At 59.0% G+C, this 24,004-nt stretch overlaps 6 protein-coding genes across 6 annotated transcripts; 3 read left to right on the forward strand and 3 right to left on the reverse strand.

Annotated features, from left to right (window-relative positions):
• Positions 1-162: 162 nt before the first annotated feature.
• On the reverse strand, positions 163-2,115 carry BKCO1_13000149 (cytochrome p450 oxidoreductase; the record flags this gene model as incomplete). The annotated part of the gene is made up of 4 exons (XM_020270872.1): positions 163-348; positions 416-845; positions 987-1,707; positions 1,863-2,115. The coding sequence occupies 4 exons, from the start codon at positions 2,113-2,115 to the stop codon at positions 163-165; spliced, it is 1,590 nt and encodes a 529-aa protein (XP_020132432.1).
• Positions 2,116-3,571: 1,456 nt separating this feature from the next.
• Positions 3,572-4,555, reverse strand: BKCO1_13000150 (acetyltransferase; the record flags this gene model as incomplete). The annotated part of the gene is made up of 2 exons (XM_020270874.1): positions 3,572-4,304; positions 4,383-4,555. 2 exons carry the CDS (start codon positions 4,553-4,555, stop codon positions 3,572-3,574), a joined length of 906 nt encoding a protein of 301 aa, XP_020132345.1.
• Positions 4,556-5,638: 1,083 nt separating this feature from the next.
• Positions 5,639-6,708, forward strand: BKCO1_13000151 (prenyl cysteine carboxyl methyltransferase ste14; the record flags this gene model as incomplete). The annotated part of the gene is made up of 2 exons (XM_020270875.1): positions 5,639-6,557; positions 6,620-6,708. The coding sequence occupies 2 exons, from the start codon at positions 5,639-5,641 to the stop codon at positions 6,706-6,708; spliced, it is 1,008 nt and encodes a 335-aa protein (XP_020132346.1).
• Positions 6,709-9,315: 2,607 nt separating this feature from the next.
• On the forward strand, positions 9,316-11,635 carry BKCO1_13000152 (amidase family protein; the record flags this gene model as incomplete). The annotated part of the gene is made up of 3 exons (XM_020270876.1): positions 9,316-10,260; positions 10,371-10,500; positions 10,572-11,635. The coding sequence occupies 3 exons, from the start codon at positions 9,316-9,318 to the stop codon at positions 11,633-11,635; spliced, it is 2,139 nt and encodes a 712-aa protein (XP_020132343.1).
• A 2,186-nt stretch (positions 11,636-13,821) lies between these two features.
• BKCO1_13000153 (ring finger domain protein) lies at positions 13,822-17,580 on the reverse strand (the record flags this gene model as incomplete). The annotated part of the gene is made up of 7 exons (XM_020270877.1): positions 13,822-14,716; positions 15,031-15,138; positions 15,190-15,417; positions 15,461-16,791; positions 16,835-16,953; positions 17,096-17,446; positions 17,520-17,580. The coding sequence occupies 7 exons, from the start codon at positions 17,578-17,580 to the stop codon at positions 13,822-13,824; spliced, it is 3,093 nt and encodes a 1,030-aa protein (XP_020132344.1).
• A 2,548-nt stretch (positions 17,581-20,128) lies between these two features.
• Positions 20,129-22,343, forward strand: BKCO1_13000154 (pt repeat family protein; the record flags this gene model as incomplete). The annotated part of the gene is made up of 3 exons (XM_020270878.1): positions 20,129-20,573; positions 20,622-22,128; positions 22,250-22,343. The coding sequence occupies 3 exons, from the start codon at positions 20,129-20,131 to the stop codon at positions 22,341-22,343; spliced, it is 2,046 nt and encodes a 681-aa protein (XP_020132341.1).
• Positions 22,344-24,004: the final 1,661 nt, after the last annotated feature.

Here is a 24,004-nt window from a genome sequence, read left to right on the forward strand (position 1 = left end):
GCTGTAACTTTCTTCATATGACACCCATCATCGAATATTATACATGAAAAGTTCAAACGCCAACTCCAAAAGCACACCAGTAAACTATAATATCTGATCATCCAGACCCCGAAAAAGTGTCAAAACCCCCTCTCGCTTTCAAAGTAGCAACGCCTTTCGACCTCACTCTCTCTTCGAGATCCTCACATCCAAGCCTTTCTGAACGACGAAGAAGTAAGTATGAAACTCCAACTCCCGCTCCGGATGCACCAGCTCCATATTGTAATCCCTCAGCAGCATCGGCAACACCTTGTTCATCTCCAGCAGCGCCAAGTTCTTCCCAATACACACGTGCGAGCCGCCGCCAAACTACAACAACAATCACCAAAAAGTCAGTCAATCGGCCTTTCATCTTCTCGCAACCACCACCACTCACCTGCAACATATGCCTATCCATCACCCTCGCCCTCTCCCCCTCCCCCTCCAGCCACCTCTCCGGCCTATACGCCTCGGCATCCCCCCCAAACACGTCCGCATCCCTATGCACCGCCCACGCATTGACGTCCAGCTCCGTGCCGGCGGGATATGTCGCGCCGTCGATCTCGGCGCCGCCGGCGGGCACGGCGCGCGCCATGGCGAGGCCGACGGCGGGGCGCAGCCGCATCGCCTCCTTGAGGCAGGCCTGGAAGTACGGCAGGTGCCGCTGCGCCTCGGCGAACTGGGGGACGGCGGGGCGGCGCGAGAGGTGGCCCGCGGCGGTGGCGGCGTCGAGCTCGGCGAGGAGGAGGGCGTGGATGCGCGCGTCGCGGAGGACGTGGTGGAGGAAGGATTGCATGGTCGAGGCGGTGGAGTCGGAGCCGGCGAAGCTGTGGTGGGTGGGTGGGTGAGCGGGCGTCGGTGAAGAGGGTGGGAAGGGGAAGATATGTGAAATGTTGCTTGGGAAACGGACGGTAGGGAGAAGAAGACGAAGAAGAAGAAGAAGAAGAAGAGGAAAGAAAGAAACTCACATAGCCCCGTGCGCCACGGCAAACACATCGCCCTCCGTAAACCTCTCCGGATCCCTCCCATGGGCCCTCAACAACTGCGCCAACAAGTCCCCCTCCCCATCCCCCTCCGCCTCCTTCTTCCCCCCCTCCTCCATCCTCCTCCTCACCTCCTCCCCCGCAATCCTCGTCACCAGCGGCGCCCTCCCCAACCCCACCCCCCGCCACGCCCTCCACGCCCAACTCCGCCTCCCCACCACCCAATCCAGCACCGGCACCTGCCCCACCGCGCCGTTGTACCGCTGACTCGCATCGATCGCCGCGATACACCCTTCCACATCCCTCCCCTCCGCCAGGAACCCCCACGCCCGCCCAAACGCCACCTCCCCCAGCACATCAAACGCAAACCAATGCACCCACGCCCCGAGATCAACCACCACACCAGTAGTACCACCACCCTCACACAACCCATCCAACCGCCCCCCCAACCCCCTCACAACCCTCTCGATCCTCGCCGTCTGCGCCGCGCTCTGCATCGCGCCCATGGCGTAGGCCGGGCCCGCGGCGCGGCGCTTGCGCGCGTGCTCGCCTTCGTCCGTCTCGGTGAAGATGTCTGGGTTTTCGGGGGGAGGGAAAACCGCGTAGAAGGAGGTCTTGTGGAAGCCGCGGCCGGCGGAGAGGATGGTGCGGGCGGCGGCGGGGTGGGAGAAGGAGAGGGATGTGGGGGATGTGCGGACGATGGGGCCTGTGGCGGTGGGAGGGGTTAGTCTTAGTTGGTTGGGGGGTTTGTTGCGTGGGTTGTTGCGTGGGTTGTTTTTGTTTATTTCGGGGGGTTGGGTTTGTCTGTATCTGTGTATGTGTGTGTATGTGGAGGGGAGGATGGGAAGGGAAAAAACCCACCGTATCGCTTGTGGAGGTTGATGTATGCGGTTTCTTGGTGCGTTGTCAGGGTCACGTATAGTTTCCACAGACGCGTGCCGGATGCGAGGAACGGGCCGGGATAGCGGCGGAGAGGCGAGGCGTAGCGGTTGGTGAGGAAGCGGAGGACGATGAAGATGCAAAAGGCGTACAAGGCGTAGATGGGGTGGGATCGTAGGTAGGAGAGGGTGGCTTGGATGCCGGACCCGGAAGTTTGGTCGAGGTTGACCGCCATGGCAGCGACGGGCTCGTAGCGGTGCTCGAATGGTCAAGAACGACGAACTTGTCGAGGCAGACGATGTTAGATTCGCCCCTCATATAAGTGCTCAAGTGCTCTCGGAGCTCGGAAAAGGGTGAAGAGTGCCCCCTCCCCGCGCATGCACTGCTCAAGCACGACGTATATCCACGATGACCCGAAAAGTATCATGTGGGGAGCGAGCGCATCGCACTACGCAAACATCCCTGTGTTCTATCTTATTCCCGGACTTGTCGGGCTTGACCGAGGGAAGGGTGATGTAGCCAGCGACAGCCACTCAATATCTCCTTTACCCCAGGCCATGCTTTTACCCCAGATCTATGGCGGACGGATTTGTCGGATTTAGCCTTGGTGCTCGGGCAGTGGACATGTGGTGTAGGGCTTCGGTGAGCTAGTGCAACTCTAAATCCTGTCAGCAGCCATGAGAAATGCCGGTCAGTAGCCGGATCTGTCGGCACGCTCCCAAAACCCGGCATTCAGTTCTGAGACCCGACGAGTTATCATGGCTCAGACCAGCAAACGATACCTGCTATCATGCTCTCTCACCCGTCACTTGTTTGTTGGAGAGCCGTTGCAGGATCCACAGGGGTATACGTACTCTGACGGAGACGCACTAGCCGAATGCGGGAATTCGTGCATCGTTGCAGCGCCTGCCTTTCACCGACAACCTTGGCCTTGGTTGCGTATCCCCGAAAGCCAATACTGAAGCAACGACAGAAAAGTATCGTGGGGCAGCTCCACGGCTCCGGGTATTGTGCAAAAAGCCACCGGCACTGACTGCCGCTGCCAAGGTTAACGATCCCGCATGTGGGGTCATCATGTCAATTTGTTGTCATCTGAGGACGGTCTCCGATGCAGCTCGAGATCGGACTTACGAGTACGTACCACCCTGTACGACCAGCCAGAGCCGCGAGCTGAGCAGTCCGTTCAGCCGCATATGGCTGACAATCTTGTCGGATTTAAATGGTCGACTGTCGATCGATTGACCCGATACTCCGCACGGCTGCGGGGATGCCCTTCTGATGTGGAGACCCAAACAACACTTCCTCTTCCAGTAAGCTCCAGGGTGAAGGTGACGTCAGCTGCCATGGGAGTGTGTGCCGCGTCCCCCTAAATCTCTCTATGAACTCGAGCTGATCTTATGATAAACCGTGTAGTATCGTGCGTCTGGAAGGTCAACGAACGTTGGGAAGGTTGCAACGTGTTTTTTGCGCTTGAATGCATCGGCCCAAGGCCTGTCAAATAGAGATTGCGTCTAGGAAATGCTCCTGGAAGCAAGTGTCTATGCGCTCCCTTTCGTCATCTCCCGCACCTACCACCAAGTCTGGGCTAACAGAGCACGAAAAGCTTCTTTGATACATGCGCTTCTACCCTCTTCCTTCTAGCAGCTGTCGGACCGTTGAGATGCAGCCGTCTTCTACGGGCCGCTTTCCCTTCACGTCTTGTATGCTCCCGCTTCAGCAGCGCCTTTCTCACTGGCGGCGAAAGCGCGCCAGAGCCTCTCTTCATCAAGCGGCTGGCTCGCTTCCTCCTGCTCCGCCTGTTCCGCCCGCTCCGCCCGCTCCGCCTGCTCCCTCATCTCCACCTCGGCCCCATGCGCCTGCATCCCGTGCAGCACATCCTCCGCCGTCATCATCCCGCCGGGGCCGGTATTGGCCGCCGCCGCAGCCTGCTGCTGCTTCCGGGCCGCGTACTCTGGATCCATCATGGTGTCGATCTTCCTGAGGACGCGGGCGGGATTGCCGGCGACGACGTGAAACGGCGGCACGTCCTTCGTCACGACGCTGCCGGCGCCGACGGTCGAGCCGCGGCCGACGGTCACGCCGGGCAGGACGACGACGTTGCCGCCGAGCCAGCAGTCCTCGCCGATGTGGATGGCGCCGCCGGACTCGGGGCCGCGAGTGCCGTTGCGGAGGAGCGGGTCGAGCGGGTGGGTGCCCGAGTAGAGGGCGCAGTTGGGGCCGAGCAGGGTGCGGGCGCCGATGCTGACGGTCAGGGTGTCGATGATGGTGCAGTTGGCGTTGACGTAGACGTTGGGGCCGAGCTTGACGTTGTAGCCGTAGTCGATGTGCATGGGGCCTTCGATCCACGGCTCGTCTTCGAAGAGGGCGTCGTCCTCTTCGCGCGTGGCGGCGGGCGGCGGCAGGGGCCGGGTGTCGTTGGAGATTCTGCGCGGGAGAGGGGGGGTCGAGGCATTAACGGCGAGGTTGGGTCGGCGCGGAAGTCACACGCGGCTGGTGACTTACTCCCTCCACAGCTCGACCAGGCGTCTGCGCGGAACGTCGCCAATGGTGGCGTAGCGCTTGCAGGCGTGCCGGCAACGGTCCCGGGCGGCGATGAGATCCGGGCTGAAGGCGTAATACAGCTCGCCGCGGTTCATCTTTTGCCTGTTTTCCGCCTCGTCGACCTCGACAAACATGATGGGCAACTGGACGCGTGGCGGGTCGGAGAAGAAGAGGATGGGCGTGCAGCAGTGATTTTGGGGAAGGGAAGCTGAAGCTGAAGCTGAAGCTGGGGCTGGTGTTTGGCGGGGCAAGCTCTCGGACGCGTCGGCGCTGCGCCCGAGGTGGATAGCGCCGACCACCCCCGCCATGCTGTATGCCGACGCTAAAATTAGAGTGGCTTTAAGTTGTTGCCAATCCTTCCACGAACAACTGCCATCGGCTGTGGGAGCGACCATCTTTGGTGTCTCAACGACTCTGGTGTACGCGTTGGAGGTGCTGAGAGGGTGGTTGCACGCAGTAAGACTCACGCCGCCGGGTACCTATCTAGCGTGTCAGGTAATTATTCTAGGTCTGGGCGAGAAACGAAGTTCGCTGTTTGACTTCAGTATATCTTTACCATGGCTGACGCATTCGCCCAACGCGCGGAAGAACCTGGCGTCGAATGAGACAGTTATGGCACACGCAATAGAGTTTTTTTCGCGACCGCTTTGGTTTCCCAAAGGAGTCTGAGACTGAGCAAGCATACTTTTGTTCTTCTTCACATATGTCACACCTGCTTCGCCTTGAATTCGCGCCCCGCTTCCGGAGGCTCCGGGCCGGATCGACGGCGGCGACGTGATGAGGGGATAGTGCCAATCAGGTGCGCAAGCCAAGGGTGATGATAATAATACAAGTGATGAATATAATAACACAGTCGAGGTTAAAAGGACGTTAGGTTTTACGGCCGAGCGAGGAGCGGCGCTAGGTACTAGGGCTCACCGCCCGGGAGATCGGGTCTGGGGTCCCCGTTTGCGGCGTCGTCATCGGCTCGTCGTGTGGCTTTGTTCGACTCGCCCTTCTGACCTCCAGCCCGACGCGCCCATTGTCCTCCACTCTCCCTTCGTTTCAACCGCCGCTCCTCTTCCTCTCCACCCGCGCCCGCTCGCTTCGCTATGCATCTTCCTCCACCTTAGACATCTGCGACCGTGCTTGCGACCAACCTCAGCCCCGGGCAACAGAAGAAAAAAAAATAAAAACCACCGCTCTCGACCGCGCGCCGCTCCCCAACCTTCGAAACCATGCCCGCCCCCTCGGACGCCGCCGCAAACGGCTCTGCCGCACCGACGACGAGCAGCCCCACCACAGCCCTCAACGAACCAGCGGGCCCCGGCCCCTCCATATCCTGGCCCGTCAACCGCCCGACAAGCCGCGGCAAATGGACACCAGAAGTCGACCACGATCTCCGCCAGCGCGAGCAGCAGCAGCAGCAGCAGCAGCAGCGCACCGCTCCCACCCCGGGCGCCGGCACCGCCGCACAGCACCAACAACAACAACAACAACAGAAGCGCAAGACGCCCGAGCCGCCCGCCATCCTCGCAAAGGAGCTCCTCCCCGGCGCGCCGCGCTCACAATCAGGCATCGGGTCGCGCGCCTTCTTCCTCGGGCAAGCGCTCGGTCTCAGCATCGCAGCGACGCTGTACCTCGCGCTGGCGGCGGGCAGCGCGTCGTGGCGCGCCCCCTTCTTCATCGGCACGCTGTCCGTCTTCCACTTCCTCGAGTACTGGACGACGGCGCGGTACAACACCCCCGCGGCGTCGACGCGCAGCTTCCTCTTCAGCAACGGCAAGGAGTACCAGATCGCGCACTCGACGGCGCTGCTCGAGCACGTCGTCACGCACCTCGCGTTCCCCGGCTGGCAGGCGCGCGTCGGCTGCGGCGGCGCGACGACGGCGGCGGGCGTGGCGCTGATCGTGCTGGGGCAGACGGTGCGCAGCATGGCCATGGCGACGGCGGGCACGAATTTCAATCACCTCGTGCAGAGCAGCAAGAAGAGCGATCACGTGCTCGTCAAGGACGGCGTGTATGCGCTGCTAAGGCATCCGAGCTACTTTGGCTTCTTTTGGTGGGGGTTGGGCACGCAGCTCATGCTGGGGAACGTCGTGTGTCTTGTGGCGTATGCGGCGGTGCTGTGGAGCTTCTTTAGCAGGAGGATCAAGCGTGAGTTGCACTTGTTCTGAGACTGAAGGTGACGACGAAGAGCTGACAAAGATGGTGGACAGACGAGGAGATCTTCCTGATCAATTTCTTTGGAGACGAGTATCGCGAGTACCGCAAGGCGACGACGGTTAAGATTCCGTTCATTCCGTAGGCGTCTTTTGCCTTCCGAATGCTGCCGGCGAGTAGCTGAGGCGGGAAAGCGGACGGGCGATCGGCTTTGACATGATTACCACAGGGCGAGGCATTCATTTGCTGCTCTACGGCTTTTTTATTTTGTTACTCCTGCTTACTAGATCAAGATAGTTCCGTTTCATTTTACTAGAGGGTTCTCGGTGTGATCTATAGAGGCATGAGTGGAAGTGATGCCTCTTTCTCCCCTTCTGATCGCGTAATGCCTTTTCCCCACACCAGCCGGCTGCATACGGTGGCTCCATGCAACGGCTTCCGTGGCTCAATTTCTGCTGCTGCAATGCAAGGAAAAGGGGAGTATTCCAGAAGGATTCCACCACCGGCTCATGCAGGCGGAACCGCAAAGGCTCAGCCCACAGCTCGCATGCAGGAACCCGTACCCTTCGGATGCCGAAAGCCGTATTTTTTTTCTTTTTTTTTCTTTCCCACGCGCTATTTCTGTCTCACTTTCTCCTCGGAGCCATCTACGGCGCTCCGTCTCTCTCTCTCTTCTGCATTCACGCACCCGACCACTAAGCTCTTGACGGCAAAAAGAAGCGCGGCAGGGATTTCGGAGGCACACGAGGATCGGAAACCGAAGGGGAGCCTAGTCCGTGGAGGGGCTGTCGTTGGTGTAGCACAAAGGCTGACTGACGCTTCCGGCAAAGCTTCGACCACGAGGGCGACATGGGTGGGCGTGTGTGGGTGGCGCTTTGGGCTGGGCTCGGAACCTGCTCAGCACAGCTCATGTCAGATCATGGACCGCACAGAGAATGGGCTTGGGCTTCGTTTTTTTTTTTTTTTTTCGGAGGCGTCTAGGCGCACGTGCGGGTGTGAGACGTGACGGTAATGCGCGCCGAGTGTCTGTCTGTTTGACGCTCAGCTCACGAGCAAGTCAGGCCCTTCCCGTACTTGTTCTCGTTGACGCTGCTTCCCCGGACAAGGTTGTGTTGGGTGTGCTTACATGGAGTCTAGGCTACAGAGTTGGGCTGCGCACTGCTCGAAAGATGGTTTGATGGAGAGAGCTATGGTCGACTGACGGCGCCGGCTCGCAAACCTTGGTTGCACGACGCGGAGCAGCGAGGACAGAAGAAAAAAAGAAATCAAAACTGAGATCAGAGCGAGGAAAGGGAGCAAAGTCGCCTCTCGACGCATTTGCTTTTCCCGGATCTTCGCGGGCAGCCCGTGGCATTCATCAATCGCGATCGCACACCTATCTAATGACGATCATCCTCATGCATCACCGTCAGCAGAAGAAGCAAAACCACCACCTACTGCTGCGGACTCGCCTAAGCACGCTTTGGTAGCCGGCAGGGGTGGGCCAGACCAGGCGCTGAGCTTGGCGGGTTCGGCGGCCGCGTACGTGGCAGGGCTGATGACTGCTCTCTTGTCCGGAGGGTCTCGTTAATATAACTCAGGGTCGGCTCTTGTTTTCCCTTCCAGTAGCGCTCGGGAGCATCAGCCGCCCACCGCCCGCCAGCGGCCAGCGCCGGGGGCCAACCGGATCCGCACCCGGCATGACCAAGACGGCAAATGAGGAGACATGGTATCGACCGGGGTTGCGGGATCCATCACGTGCGTCGCCGTCTGGGTGTGCCCGTCTCTCGGCTGCTCGTCGTGCTCGGCCTTCTTCGTTGTTGTGTATGCCGCGCATTGTCGTTGCCGCCGCCATCTTCTCAAGCCTCGGGGTAAGCCTCAGGGTAAGCCTCAGGGTCTAGAGCCAGCTTGTTCGTATGCGGAATGAGCGGGCAGCTCCCCAGCTTTGGCGTCGTCCCTCTGTGGCACGCAGGCTAGGCCGGTAGCGGCAACTGCGGCCGTTGCGGGCTCGCTTCCATGCACGAGATATAAAATAATGCATGGGGCACCGCGCACCGGATCAACCCCAAGCCCAGAACACCACATGCTGGCTCTCGCTCGTTCGTCTCTCCACTCTCGCGGATCCCCGCCGTCTCTGGCCTCGTTTTCCGCCCAACGACAGACGGTCAGCACGCTCAAACGAAGGCCCGCCATCCCATGGCCCGGCGTGCCCGCCCCCAGGTTTCACTCTCTCTCTCCCGCAACGCCCCCACCCAGCCCGCAGCCGCCACGGCCGATGCCAGTCCCGCACCCAGCCAACGACCCGTCCCTGTTGCGGCTCCGGGGCCCGAGCTCCCGCTTGATTGAGAGCATGCCTGTCTCGTGCCCGTCTGATGGTGTCGACGAACACACCGTCGGGAACCATGTGCCTGTGCCTGCGCCATTTGCCGCGCTTTCTACTACCCAAGCCTTCCGTTTTCGCCACTTGCTGCCGTCAGATATATATCGTCCGTCACATATCGTCGCCTCACTGCCGTCTTCGTCTGGTGTCGCTCCCCTCGGTGCTCTTTATCCATCCCGCTGCCCACCACCCCGACGACACGCGCCCATCGCGAGCATACGGCATCGCGATGACTTCAAGAACAACCCTATACCAACAACATAGTCCAACAGATTGATCCAGGCCTCGTATATCGTCCACGACTGAGAACTGCGAAAGAAAAAAATAATACCAGTGTCGACAAGAGTCCAGCCCGACCACACGCCGATATCCCCATCCCCATCCACCACCACCATGGACGCCCCCTTCCCCTTCGACACCCTCACCACCACCGCCACCCACCTCTCCACCCTCCTCCGCGCCCAAACCCTCACCTCGGTCGAGCTCGTCGACGTCTACCTCGCCCAGATCGACCGCCACAACCGCAAGGGCCGCCAGCTCCGCGCCATCATCTCCGTCGCCCCGCGCTACCACCTCTTCGCCCTCGCCCGCCGCCTCGACGACGAGCGCCGCGCCGGCCACACCCGGGGCCCCCTCCACGGCATCCCCGTCGTCGTCCAGGACAACATGGCCACCGACGTCTTCCTGCAGCAGCTCGACACCACCGCGGGGTCCTACGCCTTCGTGGGCGCGCGCCCGCGCCGCGCCGCCACCGCCGTCGACCGCCTCGTCGCGGCGGGCCTCATCGTGCTCGGCAAGTCGAACCTGTCGGAGCTGGGCGGCCTCAAGAGCCCGGACATGGCGCCCGGCTGGAGCGCGGTGGGGGGGCAGACGAGCAGCCCGTTCGTCGCGCGCCGCCTCGAGAAGGGCGTGCTGATCTGGGACCACACGGCGCCGGGCGGGTCGGGCGCCGGGTCGGCCGTCGCCGTCGCCGCCGGCTTCGCGCCGCTGGCCGTCGCGACGGACACGGTGGGCAGCGTGCTCGCGCCCGCCAACCGCGCGGGATTGTACGCGCTCAAGACGTCGGTCGGCGAGGTGCCCGTCGACGGCGTGCTGGCGCTGAGCAGGAGCTTCGACGCCGTGGCCGCGGCGGCCAAGAGCGCGGCCGACGTGACGTTCTTGGTCGATGCCGTCATGCAGCCGTTGCCGCGCGAGCTCGAGGCCGGCATGCCGTTGCGGTATCGCATGTTTCAGGTGAGGGGCAGGTGGAACGGGCTGAGGGTGGGGTTCGTGGATCCCGCGATCTGGAGGGTCGGCAAGGATTTTTCGAGGCTGAATGCGGATGCGGAGAAGTATATGGTATGTGTGGGAGTTTCATTTTGTTCTTCTCTCCCTCCCTAGATCAGTGCCGGTGGACGGCTTGAGGAGGGAGGTGTTTTTTTTTAACTGACGTCTGAGGTGTGACACAGATGAGCATGTATGAGATGGCGATATCGAGGATACGCGATCACGGTGCCGTGGTGTCGTATCCCGTGCAGGCTCCCTCGCCGCAGGTCTTCAGGAATAACGGACCCATGAGCAGCTTCGAGATAGTCGCCTGTAAGTTCCTCCCCACCGTCAGCCGCAGAAAAACACAAGGACCCGTTCTGACGCATGCCCTTCTCTCCCAGACAAGGAGTTCAAATCCATCCTCGCCGACTGGTTCGCCAACCTCGACGACTCGCGCGTCCGCTCCCTCGCCGGGCTCATCGAATTCAACGCCGCCCACCCGGACATCGAGCTCCCCAAGCCCTTCTGCCCCGACCAGCACGACCTCCTCACCGTCCTCGGCGAGAGCTCGCCCGACGCCCTCGTCCGCGACCACCTCGCCGCCCTCCGCCGGCTCGGCGGGCCCGAGGGCATCGACCTCGTGCTCGACCACTACGGCGTCGACGTGCTCGCCGCGCCGGGCGACTCGGCCCTGTGCGAGCTCGCCGCCGCCGCCGGCTACCCCATCGCCGTCGTCCCGCTCGGCGCGCTCCGCTCCAACGGCCGCCCCTTCGGCGTCGCCGTCACGGCTCGCCGGCACGCCGAGCCCAAGCTGCTGCACTTCATGACGGCGTGGGAGAACGTGTTCCACCCCCCGCCCCCGCCTCCCTCCTCCTCATCGCCCTCGACATCCTCTCACTCCTCATCCTCGCACTCCTCGCACTCCTCCCACCACCACCACCCTTTCCACCAAAACCAAAACAACCACCACCACCACCACTCCGCCCGCCCCACCCCCCTCCCCCTCTCCTCCGTCCGGCCCTACCCCCCCACCGACGAGCCCCTCCCGCCCGACGCCCCCATCGTCGCCGTCATCCTCAAGGAGTGGGACGCCCGCGACTTCCGCCGCAGCAGCGACGCCCTCGCCGCCTGGCTCAACGCCCGCTGGCGCAAGAGCGGCTACAGCCTCGGCGCCGAGACGGTGTACGAGATCTTGAAGACGAACGGGCGGAAGGCGTATAGGGGGTTGGGGGATGAGGCGGGGGGTGCGTTTAGGAGGAGGGGGAGGTTTAGGGGGGATGGGGATGGGGGGGATGGGGATCATGGGGGTGGGGGTGGGGGTGCTGGGGGTGCTGGGGAGGGTGATAGGGGCGAGATGGGGGATTGGGGGGTGAGAGGCGAGTGGGATGAGAGGAGGGAGGATAGCAGTGGTGGTGAGGATGGGGGTGGGGGGGAGGTGAAGCCGTTGTTTGGGGGGCCGTCGTGATGCGTGATGCGCGATGCGTCATGGAGTGGGGAGGTAGAAGTGGAGGGGGAGGGAGACGGGGGAGGTGCACGGGGCGAGCGGGTCTCGTCTCTGGTGCTTCGTTTCTCGTTTCTTTTTCGTTCTTTTTATTTTTTTTGTTCTGTCCGTCCGTCTGTCCGTCCGTCTTCCTTCCCTCTTGGCCTTTTCTCTTTCGTTTTTCCTTCCCTCCCTCCCCTCCATCCCTCCCTCCATCTCTCTCTCTCACACACACACACACACACACACACACACACACACACACACACACACACATCATCTGGCCATGTGCTCTGGCGGCGTTTTCTTTTGCTGGCGTGGTTTTCGCATTCACAAGAGCGTTTAGGGTGGGTATTTCCAGAAACAAACACAGCGCCCGTGGGGTGCGCGGGAAGGATACATACATTGTAACAATTGGCGTTTACTGGGGCTGACATTCAGGTGGAGGCGGGGGGCTTTGAACAGGCCTTGTTTGTTCCTCTTGCTGAGCAACAAGAAACATCCGTGTGTTTTTGGCGGGGATGTTGCTAAGCTTTTTTGTTTGCTTTCTGTTGTGATATCCCGAATATTATATATATACGTCTTCTCAAGGCTTTGTTCCTTTTTTTTTTTTTTTTTGAAAAGGTGATAGCTGCAAACTACCTCAACCGAGGCAAGGCGCTTCACTGCGCTCAGTTAGGGATTATCTCATTGAAGTGTCTTGTCTGTATTGAAGCTACGGTTGTTTGCATACGTGACAGTTTGCCGGCGCGATGTGGTAAGAATAGTGGGGGAGAGAGATAGCGACACTGGGTGATGAAGGACAAAATATATCCATGATGAAGAAAAGCAGTAATTGATAAACGGTGTTGACGCATTGTTTAGGCAGTAAGCTAATCCTCGCACCCATGACTACATTATGCGGAGATGGGAAACACATGTCCCCCACCCCCCTTGTGGCAAACATGTGCGCAGACTCCCACTCTCCAGTTCCCTTCCCCTACATCCTCTCTAGCTTAGAGTTGTAATCTCTCTCTCTCTCTCTCTCTCTCTCTCTCTCTCTCTCTTCGTCCGGCCGTCCGGCAGTCCGTCTATTACTCCTACTGCTCCCGTGTTGCACACGGGGCTCGAGAAAAAGAGAAAAAAAACCGCACGAGCCAGCCTTTGAGTTTCCTTCCGAGGATGCCGCCGCCGGTGGCACACCGCATTATATCTATCCTCTCTTCTCGCGGGATAGCAGCATCGGCGTATCAAGCGCCAGTGCGAAACTGTGACAGCTCGTTCCACCACGCACTGTCCGCTTGTGTTGGATGGTCTACGCATGGGTTGTTTACACCCACGATATCCTCTTTGCTGGCTGGCGTGTGGTGATGATGACGAGCGTGGTGATGAAGGATACTACTACATCTTCGTGATGGACGAGAGCGTTGAGATATAATGGTGTTTGGTTGGTGGAAATCAAAGTATGAGAATGTTTTTTAAAAGTATGAAGGAACGTTTGAAGAAGTGTGGCCTAACTTCATGTTTTGTGTCACGTAGTGGAAAAGCCGTCCTTTGAACGTAATGCAGATAGACAGAATAAAGCGCCAGAAAAACACGAAACGTATGACACGTCCTTCAAAAGGCGCGAACCCTTACACAAAAGTGATGATATACATGTAAAAATGCTCCACTTGATAATGATATAGTATCGTACCCAAAGCGTTCATCACAATCATCAAGGTCGAATGGCCCCTTTCCATATATATTTACCGCCAATCTTCATAAGAAAGTCATCAGCAAGAAGAAGGAAAAAGCAAGGAATTGACTTGGAAAAAAAATTAGGAAACAAGAAAAGAAGAAACAAACAAAAAAAAAACGCGCGCAGTCTCATCGCATATCTCGTCATTAAAGACATTTCCCCTCCCAAATGGCCCTTTCCCTCCCATTTTTCATCCGTCCAGTCCAGTCCAGTCCCGTCCCACCCCATCCCGACATATCTCGTTGAACCCACCCATCAGGGGAATCACACCCGTCCCTTCCATTCCCAAGCAAAAGACCTCTCCCCCCTTCCCAAAACCCCACCCACCAACGAGAAAACCGCCACCACGCACACACCCACACATCACACACCACACATCCACACCCCACACATCCACACCACACACCACACACCCCACACCACACACCTCCTCCTCCTCACATCCTCCCCCTCACAACCCCCTCACATAATTACCCGGAAACAGCCCCTTCCGGCCGCAGTAGCAGCCCCAGTACCAGTCGCCGTTGATGTCCTCGGCCTCGCGGATCTCGGCGCCCTTGGGGAACGTCAGCTCGTCGTGGACGCCGTCCTGCGGCCAGTAGCTCCACAGCGCGAGCGCGCGCAGGCCGAGGCCGCCGTCGGGCGGGAACTGCTTTTTGAGGACGATCTGACCGGCGGTGGTGGCGGTGGCGCTGGTGGTGGTGTTGGTGGTGTTGTTGTTGGTGGTTGTGGGGTTGCTGGTGTTGGCGTTGGCGTTGCCGCCGTTGTCGTTGTTGCTGTTGCTGTTGTTGTTGTTGCTGTTGTTGGCGGTGCTGCCGTTGGGGTTGCTTGTAGCGTTCGCGTTGGAGGCGGCGTCGTTGCTGGTAGCGTTGTTGTTGCTGTTGGCGGCGGAGGTGATGGCGGTAGGGGCAGCGGATTTGGAATTGCCACCGTCCCTCTGTATCGAAGAAGCGGATGACGACGAGTTCGATCGGAAAAGGCCGGCCCGCATCCTCGCTTTCCTGATGGTGCCGTCCGTGTCCCTCCATCTCCAAGCATGCGGTGCGTCGACCGGACTCGTCGCGCCGGCCGCCGCGGGATCGGGCGGGGGAGGAGCGATGGCAGGAGCTGGAGCTGTTGGGGTGCCGGGCGTGTCGGCAGGGGTGGTGTTTGCGGCGGCCGTGGGCGCGTTCTTGAGCAGTGCGTTGTCCTTCATGGCTAAGCCGCCTACCAGATCTTTCGTAACCACGCGTCGCTGGCCGGCGTCTCGGTCTTCGAAGCCGATGACCACCATGCGGTGCTTGTGTGGGCAGCGACGCCAGCCGTTCTGCCCGTCCTCGGGCGCAATCTGTCCAGATCCAACGAGACTGTGGTAACATGACGTGCATATATCAGAGTTGCCTGCGTTGCATTTTTGACAATGGAAACGTGTGTGCGAGGGCGGGATTGGGTATGTGCATATGTCGCAGAGAGTGCTGAAAGTCAGGGGACGGAAAAGGAGACCTGCGAGCGAGTAGGTGCCAGGCCCGCGGATCAACGAGGCGGACTTGGGCGTGATCGGGGGTTGAGATGAAGACATGAATGCAGGCGACGAAGGTACTGAGCTGCTGTTGTTCCCCGATGCAGAAGGCCGATGCTGCAGAGGGAGTAGAGGGTGAGTGCAATGCCGCCCTTGATTTACGCAGTCATTGCAGAAGCCCCAAGCTCCTTCGTTGCAAATGTCGCACTTCCAATAGCAGCCATTGGAAAACGCAAGGCAGATGTCGCAGAAAACACCGGATTGGCGGCGCTGAGATGGATCCTCTTCGGTCAGAAGCACATCACCAGACCCAGAGCTCACGGGATCTTTCCGTGGCTTACTGTAACAGCGCCCTGTGAGGAAGTGAGGATGGTCATAGCCGGGAGGATAGCCGCCTGGAGGAGCTTTACGTTCATATCTCTCCCATGCCCTAGAGGGAAAGCCAAACCAGTGCTTACAGCCCACGCCCGAACGATAGCACCGCAAGCAAAGATTATAGTTGCCATCATTGCACTTTCGGCAGTTGTAGTGCAGTGAGTACTCGATATGCTGCTTACCACAACGATTGCACGATATTGATGGCTCAGTGTACGTGGGCCGTGGACCAGAGTTGCCGGACGAAGAAGGTCTTGCATTCAAATTTCCAGAGTCTGAGCTATTGTGGCGTCGCATGGGGGCGAGCACTGGAGTGTTTGCAACCGCCATCCGCGAATTTATCCCAGGAAACTGACGCAAATTTGCGTGAGCTTCAGCAGCGGCCGCTGGTGTGTTCAGCGGCGGACTGTGGAACATCTCTGAAGTGAAAACAGCTCGGCGAGGAGAATTTTCAGCAGAGTGATTTGCTTGCTGCCTGCTTAGCATAGCATCCGAAGCACGGACAACACGCTCTGGATCGGTCACCCTTCGGTCGTTCTGACTTGGCCGCTGCCTGTCTACCGCGTTCCCTTCCTGTGTTGTTTGCGGTCGGTTCGTGAGATCTGTCGCAGACCGGGCTGTAGGCCTGGTTGAGTCGATTGACAGACCTCTTGGATTGTGGTGGCGGCGCGCGGTCCGATTGCTATCCTGGCTCGAGGATCGAGTGCGCGATCCTTCTCGGGATCCTCCATTGACCGCCTCGAACAGATGGGGTCGAGAGACAGGTGGCCGGGAACGTGAATCGGCTTGAGACTGAGGTTGAGTTTGCGGTTGAAGAGGTGCTATTTGTTGGACCGCTTCCTGACTAGCGCTCTCCGCTCGTGGGCGCGGTCTCCTGGGGGGCCGATCTCCATCCACCTGGCGTGTTGCCGAGTGACTTCCGCTGCGTGATCGTTCATGATGCCTCGCTCTAAACCTGGCTCTTTCTCGCTCCCTTTGGCGACGGCGGAACGCAGCCGCAATCCTCTCCGTGATTTCCTCTTCTTGAGAAGTATCAATGTTCTCCAGGTCAATGCCGTCCAGCAGACCATCTTCCCTGATTTGACGCATGATCTCCTCCTCCATCTCTTGCGAATCAAAGTCGGATGTGCTCAAAAGTGACCGTAGGCTGGCCTGATGCTCGATCACGCGACGCGGCCTCGGGGACGTATCGCGGTTCCTCACAGCCTCTTGCTGAGCGCTCCTGGACGCGGAGGCATCTCGGGCTCGCCGGCGCCTCTCCTCCCGGTCACGGCTGCGGTTCCGCCGGCGGCCTTCAGCAGGCGGGCTGATGGTGTCGCTCCCACTACTGCTCACACCAACCTCCTGCAGACTAAGCAGGCGTACCTCCTCGAGCATGCGGCGGTCCTCGTCGTCCGAGTCGTCACGACGTCTCCTGCGCAGCTTCGGCAGTACGTTGTCGCCGGATTTGTATATCTTGCGCATCTCCTCCTTCTCCTGATCGGTCTTGCCGCGGCTCGGATTCGCGTGCAGAAACATTTCGAGGAGGGTGGTGACGGTAGCATTGGGCTGGGTGGCGCGCACGGAAGAACGACATGAGGGGCAGGTGTACGGGTGGGCGTTCGTGGCGCTCTGGGCCTGCCATGAGAACCATTCTTTCAAGCAGGCGCCGCAGAAGGTGTGCAGGCAGTCGAGCAGCGTTAGCGGTTGGTAGAGCACGTCGGTACAGATCTGCTCGCGGGGCTGTCAGCAATGCGTGTGCGCGGCCGCGTGGGCAGAGCGAGGGGGCGCCCGTGCTGGCGGGGGGTGCGGAATGAAGAAGCTGGGGGATCCGCCGGCCGTGCCCCCTAGGTGCGTCCTGACTCTCACTCACCGAGCATGACAGCTCCTTCTCCAGGTCCATCAGCGGACCGCTCAGCGGACGTCCGGCCATGTGGGTTGGGGCGCGCGACCTGCGCGACGGGGGCAGGATTGGGAATCGACGAGGGGCGAAGCGAGCGAGGGTGATGCTGCCGGCAGCTGAAGGTGGTGGAGGTGGAGGTCGGCGGCGCGAAAACAGTCAGCGGTGTACGGAGGATAGCGCGCCATTCGCTGTTGCGCTTGGCGGACTGGGGAAGGCGGTCGATTCCGGAAACAGAGCGACCGTCTGAGCTCCACCGCGCTGCTGGCGAGCGCACACGATGATTTCTGAGCGCGAGCTGGAGGTGCTGCTGCGCACTTAGCGCTGCGCGTGTCGTCAGTCAGATGAGCTGGCGCTCGCAGGCCAGCCGTCACCCTTCGTAGCGCGCCAAAACTACCCAGCAGCCGCACCCACAAAACACTCGCGGCCACTCGTTCGCTGCCTTTCGCCGCTGCCATACAATCCTCAAACACACCTATACCCACATGCACCATCCACGTCCCTATTTGGTCTACACCCACTCGGCGTGTCTCCCTCTCATTATTCTGTTCGATTGACCCTTGCACTGTCCGCCACGTGGGCCAAGTCAAGGTTTGAATGTCTGCAGTTTCTTTCTAATTTCCCCTTGGTCTGGCTTGGCTCCTCTCTCGCGGCGCGTTGATTGATGATTTGCCTTGAGCGATTCGTTTGTTACTTTTTTAGGTATTGTTTTTTGTTCATCCGATGGTATACTTGGCCCCTGAGTCGATCAGCCTTGCAAGGCCCTATAAGGCCAGCTCGGTCTCTATTGGAGGTACTCTACTTGCTTTCCATTCTCACCAGCTGGAGATCACATTAATTCAGAGTTCAAAATGGAAAGACTTTCAGCAGGTTTTAAGTAAGCCACATCCAATATGGTGATTTGTATAGTTTAAGTCCAACGACGCAACATTGGATCAGTTGCTTTCGCATAGGTTTGGATAACGAGACGAATAAAGATTCTGTGCATTGCTTCCGTCATTCTCCCGTCGCAGCAGTAGCTTTGACTCGCCGCGGATGGTGGCTGACAGTTGTGATACATCACAGAGGTACTGTACCGTCATATTGGACACCTAGGCTGTTGGAAGTCATTGTAGAGTGGCCCGAGTGGAAAACCCAGTTCTGCTGCAACAGTTATTGGCTCATACGAACTGCTTTTCGTCCAGTCATTGCGGATATCCAACGACCCGCACGATCGTGGTGGATAAGCATTCTTGTCCAATCAGCGTTACGTTGGATTGTATGTCCAACCTCGAGAACGACTCGAGAAGAGAATACGATGTGTGAGGCTCCTGGTCAGACTACCGCTTCGAGCCAAGACTGGAAGTTTGGTGTGCACTAGAGATTGGAAAGTTCCCTAGGCAGGCGAATAAAGTTGCCCGGACCCATGAGTGGTGCCTTGGTGGGCTCCGTGAGTATCATTATTCAAGTACAGCCTTAGGATTTTAATCGGTCGGCTTGATGGATAGTGGCCTTGCATTAGGAAACTAATGTGGAAATTCCATATCGTCCGTATCTTCGTCCATCGGTGCAGGCTTGCATTCCGGTAGACACGCAGCAAGGTGTATGCGGAATGTTGGGTCACCATGTGGTAGCCAAATTAAAGAGGGTGCGTGCTGCTTCTGGAATGAACGGTGGAGCAATGGCAAAGGCGACGTATCGAATACTTGGGAGCTCTAAGGGCTGTGTCAGATAAAACGATGATGCAATCCGTTTGCGCAATGCTGACTGCGTGGGCTTCGGCCGCTGTTGGAATTGCTGTTCCGACTGTCGTGAGATGCTGCAGCAAGCCGGAGCCTTGTGGCACAGCGTCGTTGACTCGCACAAAGACGCCAGGGAAATCCGCGGGGCTTAAACAGCTGAAAGAGCTCGGTAGCAAAGGCGCTCGCACAGGAACAATTCAGCTAGCACAGGAGACGGTGAGCGACCGAAACGACTGGCGGGATCTCCACCGCAGTGGCGCGGACCGTGACAGTTGTCGTCAATTATCTGAGTGGAGTGAAATGTGCTGGAGGTGAGGTGTCGGGCAAGAAGTGGCAGCAAGTGGCACGCGCCGCGCAGCTCCGATGATTGGCAGCATGGATTGAGCGCTCAGATGACGCTGTGCTGTGCGCGACAGCCTTCACGGCCGGGCAGCTAACGTGGTTGGCCAGGCACAGGGGCGCGCACCCCCAGCCAAAGGCGCAAACAGGCAGCTTGGCGGCCTGGCGGCGACGGGCCGAGAAATGGGGCGTGAGATGAAGAAATGGTGACGGACGGCGTGGCGTGAGCAGTGGCTCACCAGGGCTCACCAGGGCGCACCCGCGGGGATACCTGGACACTCGCGCGCAACGGCGCATGCTGATCGCGGCTCGACGGAATGCGCCTGGTCGGCGCGGCCAACGCTATCCTTCCTGGCGACGCGGTCTGGACGTCACGGTTGCGCAAGTTCGGGGCCCGCGGCTGCCAGAGGCGCAGACGGAGCGGGTGGCTATGGCAGCCGCTGCCAGCTTCTGCCAGCTTTGGCGCCTTCTGGGCACCGCAATCCGCACTGTAGCGCGCCCCCAGCCGCGGACCCATGGGAGCTTTGGACGCGGCAAGCCACTGCCCTGCACGCAGCCCAACAAGCTTCCCAAAACCGCAACGCTGCACCAGACCAGGCCCCAGGCGCTCCCAGGCGCTGACCTGAACGGCCGGCCCATAGCCCACAAGAACCATGGTTTGCCGCCCTCCGCGCCTGCCCAATCTACCACCCTCCGCCTTCCCGCACTTCCCACCCAGCATTATTGTCTCTAACGCTTCCTTCAAGCTTCCTGCGGACTCCGCTTCACCACCCGCACACAGCAGGCAGGCGCCGCTTAGCCTACACGCTCACTCTTGACTTGCCGTCGCTGGTAAGCTGGCCCCTCTTCGCCCTCTCAATAATCCTCACCCCCGCTCCCCCAATATACATCGATCCGCCCAATCTCTCCTCCGTCCGTCGTACATTGCACGTCTCTTTTGTTTCCAATGCCTCTTCGCAAGCACACTCCGAAGCGCCGGGCTCCCTACCTCGACCTCAAGCCCATGGTCTCCGAAGCTGACCTCAACGCCACCAACAGGCCTCCCCAAACCATCAAGCACCCAGCCTCAAAGGGCTCGTTTAGGCTCCACCGTCCGTCTCGTTACCTCCCCAGCTGGAGCTCCTCGCTTGAAGCAATGGATCTATCCAGGCCCAAAATGCCCGTCACAATCACCTTCTCCGTGCCGGGCACCCGCCCACCTGTCTTCGTCGCCTCATCGCTTACGAGTCCACCATGGGCTCCGATCGAGATGGACATAAAAGATGAACGCACCACGGCTGGGGATCTTGTTTTTGAGAAGACTTTCGATGCTATCGAGCCGGGTGAATACCAGTACAAGTTCAGGCTCGGGCCTGGCGATTGGTGGGTTTGTGACGAGAGTGCGCCGATAGGTAGGCTAATCCGACCCTTCACGCAACATCGACTGACGTGCATTGTAGTATGTGATGATTCGGGCAATCGCAACAACCTTCTCCGCATCACCGAGCCACGGTCGCCTGCTCTAGATAGGAGTGAGCCTTCTCCAACGCGCAGCACATCCTCTGCTCCTGAAGTCGCTACCGAAAACGCGACTTCACGCGATCAGGCGGAGGACGGTGAAGCTGGTAAGTCACGTCCTGACCCTGCACCAGCCCCTCTTCCTTTTACTGTTGTCGACAAGGCCCCCGATGCAGAGCAGCCTGTTTATGGTGGCAAGAGGTCTTCCAGTCTTGGAGAGGATGCGTCGAAACGCACAGCAGATGCAGAGCCAGATGGCGAGTTTGAACCACTTGAAACTAATTCGAGCCTTGCAAAATCAGAAACGCAAGATGCCCTCTCAGTTCCCGCGGTCGTTGTCGAGAAGGTAGATGATGCGCCTGCGCATGGAGATGATCTCGGAGCCGGTGCAACCCGAGGACAGCATGATGCTCACGCAAAGCGGGCCGCGGATGCAGAGCCTGACGAAGTAGTTGTCACGGGCGATGTCGACGAGCCAAAGGAGCTTTCCAGGCTCAGACTGGTTCCCGAGTCAGAGGGTCCTGGGGAGACCCAAGCGGTGGAAGATCAACCTTCTCCGTTGCTGCCACACGAAGAACTGGAGCCACTCTCAGATGAGGCCCCTCTACTTCCGCACGAGCGATCTACGTCTGTGTCCAATGCAGGAAGCGAAGACGACCAAGATGCGGTTGCATCAGCAGATTTTGCCCCTGTGGAATTCGACGGCGACGTCCCGCTGTTCCGCCACGAGTCGATATCTGTAGCTGACAGCCCCCCGAGGAGCCCTTCGCAGACGCGGCCGAAGTCCCACACATCGCTTCAAGATATGATGGACGAGGAGGATATCAATGATCCTTCGATCGAGCCTTTCCCGACCCGCCGCGAGACAATTTACGAGCATCTTCAAACGCTGGCGGCGCACCACCGTATGGAGGTAGATATCACTCTTCCAGAAGATGCTGAGACTTCGCCGCACCGGAAGACGTCACGGTCGTCGTCATCAGAACTCCTGCCACCTGCTTCACCGCTGGATTCCATTAAAGAGGCCGAGGAAATCGAGGAAGAAGACGCCGACAAGCTGCCATCACCGATGGCTCCGGAATCGGTAGTCGAACGGCCGATCCCTGCTGTTCCCACACCTCCGTTGACGCCGAAGGACGATGACAATACCAAGAGACATGATCGCGCCGACTCCCTCGTCACAGTCACTGGCGAGGAAAGCTCCAGAGACGGCAAGAGCCAAGCTAACGACACGAACGGCACCGAGGAGCTGGCAGCCCAGACGAACGCGGAACCTGCCGTAGCCAGCGCCGAAGTTGAGCGCCCTTCCACTTCTCATTCAGCCAAGGTCACGCCAAACCAGAAACATTCTTCATTCCTAATCAAATTCTGGAACAACTTGTTCGGTAGCTGGCTAGGACCGGTCGTCAGATGGTTCTCGCGTGTGTGTGGAGGACAAGGACGTGCTACGTAAGCATTCTGTTCGTCTTACTGCATGGTTGGACACGAGGGTTGTTTGGAGTGATTTCCAATTTGCTCGCCACCGTATCCACGCCTTACAGTCGTACAGATTGCTGACGTTGGCGTACAGGGTCCTTGTTCTCGCCATTGGCACCGCGATAATTGCTTATTCCTTCCAGTCGACCCTTCTGGGAACTGAGGTGTCAAGTGTTGCAGATCAGTAGGTCCATCAGGGCTGTGAGTACTCCTGAAAAATCACTGTGCCAAGAGGCTGCGCATCGCGGGAACTAGCGAGGCTGCGATACGGATATCGATTCTGTCAATGATAGACTGTACAATACGTTACCCTAAGGATCAGAAAGGCGTTTTGTTTTAGCGGGTCATCCTGGTATATCCATTTTCCTTGGTGTTATGTAGTACCTTCTGCTCTGCATTTCTCTCTGGGTTATGGTCTGAGACGCTTCACGCTGGCATTCACAGACAAACAAACGAGAAATGAATCCTACGACATTCTGACATGATAAATTTGAGATGACTTTCAGTCCCATCTAGACGTGCCGATGATGTCAAGTGCATGACATCCAAGAACGGCACGGCAAGGATCCAAACCTTCACATCCCCTCCTCACCTTTTACTCTCTCAATCTCATCTTTTCTAGCCACAGCTGGGGTGTGATATTGTGCGCGCGCATCTGCAATCGCCAGGTGAGAGGGATAGCATGTATCCCAAATCGTCGCTTGATGAGTGACGAGCGCTCATTTGCTGAAAGCTTAAATGAATCAGAAACGCTCCAAGTCTCAGACACCACGCGCGTTCTTGTCGCCTTGCTTTCTTTTTGTACTTGGCGTCCTACCTACGTATCTGTTTTTGCTTTTTTTTCCCCCAAACGTAGAGTAGTTCGAGACGGGGGAATAGTTCTCCGCTGCTCACAATAATGCCTTTTGCTGCCCTCCTTACGTACCCCAGCCCCGGCAGTCTAGTCACACCCACACAGCCCGTGCGAAGAACACGCACATACACCGTCAGAAGTGAAGTAGTGACAAGCCCGCCGTTCGTGTATGCCATACACCTCGTCTCGCGCTACTACTCGAAAGGGAAGTGGAGGGGCGAGGGGGGAAGGGGGGGGGGGGGGGGCGAGGGGGGGGGGGGGGGGGGGGGGGGGGGGGGGGGGGGGCTCAGCGCTGTCAACCAACGTCCCCACGTCGTCAGTATAGCTCCTTCTACTTCTACCTACTCTCCCCCTCCCCCGGCAAGAGAAACACACGGGGTACCTATGTACATACCTACATCGCACCTCTGCCCGCCTCTCCGCCTCCCCGCCCCTTCCTTCATCCTCCATGCAGGGATGCGCTGCTACCGCCCACGCTACCCGCCCACGCTACCCACCCACCCGGCGAACGTACGGACGATGGATAGCTCGCGTCACAGCACCGCCGCCCCCCCCCTCGCTAAGCGAGCGAAATACGGCGGCCGTGCTGCGAAAGGAAGACCGTGTGTGTATACTGTACTGTACAACAACTCTTTTTTTCTCTTTTTTGTTGAGTGGAGGGAGTGGTGGGTGTGGCGTGCGCTTGGGGGCCGGAAGGAGGGGCTCAGGCCCAAGCTATGAGCTGGGTAATGGTGGCGTTTTATCAGGTATGTATTATGACGGGCCTGCCCGACTATGTGTGCATACATGTACGTTGATGTGCTGGGCGCGAGGAGTGTGTAGCGTACGGATTTTTAAATTTTTTTTTTTTCAGTGAGGGCTTCTCGTTCGGCTGTTCGTCTCTCCTCTCTCGGACTTGCAGAGTGGGAGAGTCGCCGCGTCGCCGCGCACGCACGCGCGCGCTACATGACTAGTAGCACAAACCCTGGTGATGAGAGAAGCGGGGATGTTGTCGAC

The sequence above is a fragment of the Diplodia corticola genome (assembly GCF_001883845.1).
Source record: "Diplodia corticola strain CBS 112549 chromosome Unknown scaffold13, whole genome shotgun sequence".
In the NCBI taxonomy this organism is placed as follows: Eukaryota; Fungi; Ascomycota; class Dothideomycetes; order Botryosphaeriales; family Botryosphaeriaceae; genus Diplodia; species Diplodia corticola.